At 42.3% G+C, this 6,864-nt stretch overlaps 1 protein-coding gene across 2 annotated transcripts; it reads left to right on the forward strand.

Annotated features, from left to right (window-relative positions):
- The first annotated feature begins 86 nt into the window (after window positions 1-86).
- LOC145463150 (dapdiamide synthesis protein DdaC-like) lies at window positions 87-6,827 on the forward strand. 2 transcript variants are annotated; one of them, XM_081446870.1, is made up of 4 exons: window positions 87-610; window positions 3,643-4,191; window positions 4,599-4,805; window positions 6,419-6,827. In XM_081446870.1, the coding sequence occupies exons 2-4, from the start codon at window positions 3,658-3,660 to the stop codon at window positions 6,821-6,823; spliced, it is 1,146 nt and encodes a 381-aa protein (XP_081302996.1). In that variant the 5' UTR covers window positions 87-610; window positions 3,643-3,657; the 3' UTR covers window positions 6,824-6,827. The 2 variants fall into 2 exon arrangements, with proteins under 2 accessions (XP_081302996.1, XP_081302997.1); XM_081446871.1 differs by lacking the exon at window positions 87-610 and adding an exon at window positions 2,361-3,129.
- Window positions 6,828-6,864: the final 37 nt, after the last annotated feature.

Here is a 6,864-nt window from a genome sequence, read left to right on the forward strand (position 1 = left end):
TTAAACTGAACTATTCGTACCCGTCCAAAGTTACAGAAACGAAATAAACTTGAGCCGTCCACGCTATTCTTAGTTCTGGTTTTTCCCTTCAATAGAGTGTCATTTTTCGGGTTTGGGCCTTAAACAGAATGTCATTTTTCGGGTTTGGGCCTTAAATAAGGTGCCATTTTTCATGTTCTTCATCCTTAAATAGGATCAGGGTTTAAGACCCTTCGTGGCACACACCTATCCAAATTTACGGAGGTACCCCTCCCCTCCGGGGACCAGTGCTGTCTAAGGTCTAAGGTCTAAAGCGCTGTCACGGGACTTAAATGACTATTGCGCCGCCCCCTGTTTCGAAAGTTTTGTTGTGTACACTGGGTGTCACGAACTGACACAAGCGCGCGCGGCGTAGTCGCGAGACCAGGAAGTCGCGCCTCTTCACGCCTCTTCACCAGACTCCTTCCCGCCGGATCGCTTTGCTCTTCGCCGCTCGCGCGCCTGACTCGATGGTTAGCCTGCTCGCAGGCTAGTCACAAAGGTGAGGTTTATAGGGTTACAGTTAAGTTTAACTGCTGTAAACTGAAGACAGGCTGATATAAAGCGGAGGAAAAATCAGGAAAAGAGCCAGGTGAGTTATTGTGATCGTGTTCTTGAATAAATCCCGCAAACCGGAGAACATTGAAGTTGCAAACAATCTGAAACAATTTAATGCAACAAAAACCAAATTTTCGCAGTGGTTCATCTCTCTAAAAATTGAATCAGAACTTAACTTAATATATCAAGCGATGGGACCAGAGATCTATCATTTTTAAAGCTCGCTACAATTGAACATCAAATGAAACACATATGGTGCCATAAACGACGATATTAGAACATCAACTAGTATGTTAATTGTCTGTAAATTCGATTGCGTGTGTTGAGCTTATTTATACCGGCCACGTTTCTAACCAGTGTATGAGGGCTGTGATTTGGGCTTTCAAAAAGGATCGTGAGTAGAGACCGAACGAAAAGAATGAATAAGAGTAAAATGATTAGACTGAATAGAAATTTGAGGCACCCTTTCTTCGTACTGAGAATTATAAAGGAAACCAACCAAGCATCTTATGATAATAATAGAAGTAATCGAATATCTATCTATGTGTTTTTGATGTATTCATACACCGAGTCACGCAACATGAATGTTCTACGATTTTCGCGTCAGAAGCCTGAGTATCAGGCTTTTCGAATGTAAGTTGGGAGAGGAGGGAAAATGAAGGAAAGGAAAACTTAAGGGGCTCACCTCTCCCCTCCGCTCAGGCCTGATTCTCAGGTGAGCGCCGTTAGCCAAGTTGATTCCGTCAAAGATGATACGAAACCAAAATGATGCGCCATCTCGTGCCTTCACATTCTGTGGGCAATTTTAATTTGGCCCTAGACGAACAAGCGGAGGGATGATTATTAAATTAATATCTATCTAATCTAAGCACAGTAGTGACTACGTGCCGGCTTTGTGAGCTTACTCTCCTGACTTAGCCTGGAAACTGCATGTTTGAAGTTTTGGCATTTAGGTGTCATGTTCAAGAAATGCATGGCGCTAGATACCTGGGTACTTTAGCAATGCCAGTCGGAAATCCTATGCACGTGAAGATCATTGTGTTCCCCCGCGCCCATCCTCCTCCTGCCTCTCTCTCCAACCTTTCATACCCAGTTTTATACCATGTGTAACTGGGTCTTTATGGGCCTTGATTGACTCGTTGCTGCGGGAAGTAGCCCAGACTGCACCCGGGATCTTTGGTTGCTGGTACTTTAATTTCCTGCCGGAAGATCAGCTCTACTTTACTTAACAATATTTCTCTTTCTATGGAACCTTGTCCAGGAAGTTACTTTATCTAATTACGCATAGTTTATATCAGCTGACATCAGGTGAGAATTTTAGGAAGTAACGCCAGTGGAGATCATAGTAGGCGACTCAGCAAAACTTAGGTATAATTTAGAACGCATTAGTTACCTTCACTGGCCAGTGACGAGAAGAACTAATTACTTAGAAGTAGAGCCAGGCTTGGAAGCCTTGAAGAACTCAGCGAAGGGTACAATTAGAACACGAATTAGCGCTAATCTAATATTGCTGTTAGTTGAAAGTTAGGGTCCGGACGCACTGGACTGACAAAATTTGTTTGGCCTTTCCAAAAATCTCGACAAAATTTGTCTCTGCCAAATTTTTAATTTGTCAAGCGTGGGCGCACTGAATCACAGCAAAATATTTGTTAACCACAAGTGTCAATCACATGGAAATTAACACCATACTTTGCCGCTTGTTTCTTTGGACCTTTGCCCCTTTTTCTGCTCTCGTCTGCTATAGAATCCTCAGCTTGGCTGCTTTCAATTTGATTACATGTAGTCGTGAAATTTGTACTTGTACTTGTACTCGGCTCACTCGGGTGAACATACGGATGTACAAATTGAGCAGAGCTTGGTCCTGGAGATGCAGCTGGAACGTTAACGTAGACTTGGGAACCGTAATAGTTGTACTGTGCGAACGGATCGTCATGGAGCATACCGAGGTACGAATCTTCAACGTTTAACGTTTGATTGCCGCGCAAATATAAATTTAATTTTGGCGGGCTTCGGACTGAAATACTCCGACTAAAAATAGAGATCAAATTTTCTTGATTGACATTTTCCTTCAAATCATGGCGTGTAAATTGACAAATCTGTCAGATTTCACGCCTGACCAAAATTTATCCTGCTCCGAGGCAGGACGAAGGCGTCTTTGAAGTTTGATAAGCCTTGACAAAATTTGGTAGATCTAAAAATCACCGGACGCACTTGTCTCAGGGAATTGATGACAGATTTTTTCGCAAAGTAAACAAAAATTTGCCCAGTGCGTCCGGGCCCTTAGAAGAAATGGAGAGGTGATTAAAAGAACAGGTACAGGGCAGGTGGGAGGGCTTCGAGCGTAAACGAAGCTAGTATTAGTAGAACAACGGAAAATAAAGCTGTAACTGCGTTGCAATAATTATCCACTTATTCTTCCGTAACAAAATATCCTTCGCTTGCAGAATTAACGAGAATCGCTTCATCACATACGTGCCATCGAAAATGCAGCCAATCAGAATACAGGAAAGCCGTTGAATATTCGACGTTATTATACGGCAAGGTAGTCTTGAGGTAAATCCGAGCGTTCTGATTGGTTCTTTCTTGGTCGGGATTTCGCCATGCGGACCGTTTCCATAGCTGTGTATTTTTTGTTTTCGATTTCCGGCAAATTCAAAACAAGCATAGCCCGAATGTCATATAATAAACTACTTACTAACCTTGCTAGCTCGAGCCGTACAGGGGAATATTGGCCCTTGGTCGTTTTTGTGCTGCTACGTCCTCGGGCCAATATTCTCTTGTACGGCCCTCGCGTTCGTTTAGTAAGAAGTTAATATTACACCCAAACTTCCCATCATGCGCCGCGCGTATGTCGCAATGACATTGTTGGCCACTGTATTTTCCATGGCATGATATAAAATAGTTATGCAACGCTTTTGAGTGATATACCATGGAATATCCCACTTGTCGTTAAGGCTCGTGTGTATACCGAGAAGATACAAGTGACTCGAAAGCGTTGTATTACTAGAAACTAGTATACATTTATTACTACTGACTTCATTTATTACCATATAACATTTTTAACAGCTTCCACTGGTGGCCATGAAAAGTCGTGTTCTCAAGACGTTTTGGAGACTCTCGTCTGGCCCACTCAGAACACCAATCCGAATTCTGAGTACCACAACAGGCGGTATTTTTGAACCAATAACCAGAGAGGAGCTGGTGACGAAATTCAAGTCGAGGTTAAGAGACAGGCGGTTTCTTCCAGGCTCCTCGGGCGGTGGTTTCCCAGAGTTCCTAGCAGAACCAAGAGATTCATTTCCACTCGGTGTGCGAGTAAATAATAGGAACCAGTCCTCTCTTGCGGAGCTGACTGAAAAATGCATGGATTACTTAAAGGAACATTTTTCGTCTAATCCCGCGATATTATTCCGTGGCCTTCCAGCTAAAACAGCAGAGGACTTTTCAATCATTGCTAAAGCAACGCGGAAGAAGTCATTAACTTATGAAGGAGGCACGGCCCCTCGTACCCAAGTTGACCAAAATACTGGGACCTATACTGGGAGCAATGAAGCAAACTGTTATACAGTAGAACTACACAATGAAATGGCCTATAATGATGTTTTTCCTTCCAAGGTTAGCTCAAACACATTTTTTTTTAAGGAATTGACTAAATAAACCACAATTATTATTGTCCTCAGTTCTAAGACTTAGCGGTCCATAATATTGGGTTGATGACCGACTTTGTTCTCATTTGTTCTCACACCTCATTTTATTGAAGTGTCTCGGAGAAAACAAAAATTTCCTATTTAACAACCTTCCTTCAAAACACTGGCTGTTATATTTCTCATCTAGATATTGCAAGTGAACTGCTAGGTTTTTGGCGTTATTTTGAATAAAAGAAGGATTGATATAGCGACAAAAATGGTGATATCGCTGCGAAAGAAGCTAGTGGCATATGAATGTAATGTCATATGGCTCAGTTCAAGCTGTCCCACCCCTCCCTGACATTTTTCTCACTCATACAAGCTTTTCTTCATTAGGTTTTCTTTTTCTGCCTGAAAGAATCAGGTGATGGTTGTGGAGGCGAAACGCCATTGGCTAAAAACAGCGACATCCTGTCCAAAATGGATCCTGAAGTTGTACGAAAGTTTGAAGAAAAAGAACTGCAATATGTGCGCTACTTGCCTGACAAATCTCACAGAGAATACCTCAACTGGCAGCATGTGCTCAGAACTGAGAAGAGAAGGGTACTGTATTAGGGATAATTAACAATTAGATTATGAGCTCGAGATTTCTACGGTGCGATAGTTGATGAGGCCGAAGGCCGAATCAACTAGGCCTCATAGAAATCGAGAGCGAATAATTTAATCGTTTTAGTAGAATTCTAACCGAAATTTACTCCAAAGGACGGTTTCCAATTACTTCTCGACGTATTACTAAACTTTGTGCCTTAGAAAGATCTCTCGGATTGACGTTGTGTGCGCGCCATCATATTTTTTCAAAAGTTCAAGATTTTTAAAGTCAAGAACCCATTAATATTTTTCCTTTAGTCTTCTTAGGAATTTATTCACCATTTGCATCAAAATGTTCCTTCCAAACTTTGTTTAAACGAAAAAAACGTCGCCATTTCGTAGACGACCTTCGGCCACTGCACTCTAAAGGCTGATAGTATACGAGTAGCTCAGCCAATCAGACTACAGCATTTGCATTAGTATACTGGTAAAATTCTACTAATGAGTATTTAAATCTACTAGCGTTCTATGACGAATGCCGTTCGCTGATTGGCTACGCTACTCACTGTCTAATCTGTTGTAGTATTGAGTAGCCTAGGAGTGTGCGCTTGTTAACCAACTGGTTGCTTCTTCGCGTTTTCGAGATGTCTGTAAAGAGGATTTAGAAAAAGCTTTGAACGACTAATAGTTATATACTAAAACAATTAGATTATTCGCTCTCGATTTCTATGCGAGCCCTCGTCAACTATCACACGATAGAAATCTCAAGCTCCTATACATCTAATTGTTTAGTAGTGGTACAGTAGGTGTAGTGGAGTAGGACTAATAGGTCTGTACCAGTGTGCTGCGCCAGTCGTAAGGTTACCCAAGCACCTGGGAATCTCGGTACAGGTGTAATCAGTTACATTTTCGGCGGTTTTTTCCAGTATCAGTTAAAAGTTCAGCCCGTTTAGCAGCAAAATACCAGGCCCCACTTGTTGGAAGGCTGGATAACGCTATCCGCCGGATAAATCGCTATCCAGTGGGTACGTGTTAACAAAGCCACCCTATCCGCTGGATAGTGATTTATCCAGTGGATGGCGTCATTCTCCTTTCGAATAACTCCGCCAGGCAGGAAAATTTTGAAGTTCTCAGATCTCAGCTGTGAATTATAAAACGCGTCATTGCTTGGTTGACAGTTGAAATTTACAATTCTAAACTTAACCCGAGAGTGCCCATTTATACACTTGGGTGGTCTCTCGGTTATCCCGGCGTATATAGCCAGTTCGGCTTAAGACATTATCGATCGAGAGTCGCATAATACTTAATTCTCAACAACGGGATTTTTTCGTTCTTTCTTTCGCATGTGAAAACATGCATGCATGGAAGCCACGGACTCAAATGCCGTTGAAACTGCCACTGAATTGTTTTCAGGCTTCTTTGCAGTCAGTTCAAACTTAAGTCATGGCTACTACAATCATTTCTAATTTTTAGACCCATTTGTTCCCAACTCACTAGCTTGTGTTGCGTCATCACGTCATGCGTCGCGCTCGGTTTTTGATTGGGTGAAAATAATCAAAACCCATTAAGTGCCAAGAAGTCACTTGTTCCCCATCAGTGACTCACAGATCTGTTCCTTGCGTTACTAGGAAGCAGAAACACGAGCGAAGCAACAAGGTTATAACTTCAGATGGGACGCCAGCGGGGATCTACACTTGTGGAAAATTAAACCAGTGTTTATTCGTCACCTGGTAACAGGAGAAAGAATTTGGTTCAACCAGGCGTATAATCACAATAACACGCACGAAAAGGCCAAGCCAAGATTTATCAGCACTGATATCCCGGATGAAAAAATGCCTCGCAATACTCTCTATGGCGACGGAAGTGAGATCGAACCGGAAGTGCTGCAACACTTGCGGGCAGCGGCTTGGGCATGCGCAGTTGGTTTCAAGTGGCAAAAGGGTGATTTGTTAGTGTTGGACAACTTGGCTGTTGTGCATGGAAGACTTGGATTTACGGGTGACAGAGAGATACTTGTGTATTTGACAGTTTAACTGGAACAATTTGTTAAGATGACACAAGAAAATACGTGCTT

The sequence above is a fragment of the Orbicella franksi genome, chromosome 12, assembly GCF_964199315.1.
Source record: "Orbicella franksi chromosome 12, jaOrbFran1.1, whole genome shotgun sequence".
NCBI classification, from domain to species: domain Eukaryota; kingdom Metazoa; phylum Cnidaria; class Anthozoa; order Scleractinia; family Merulinidae; genus Orbicella; species Orbicella franksi.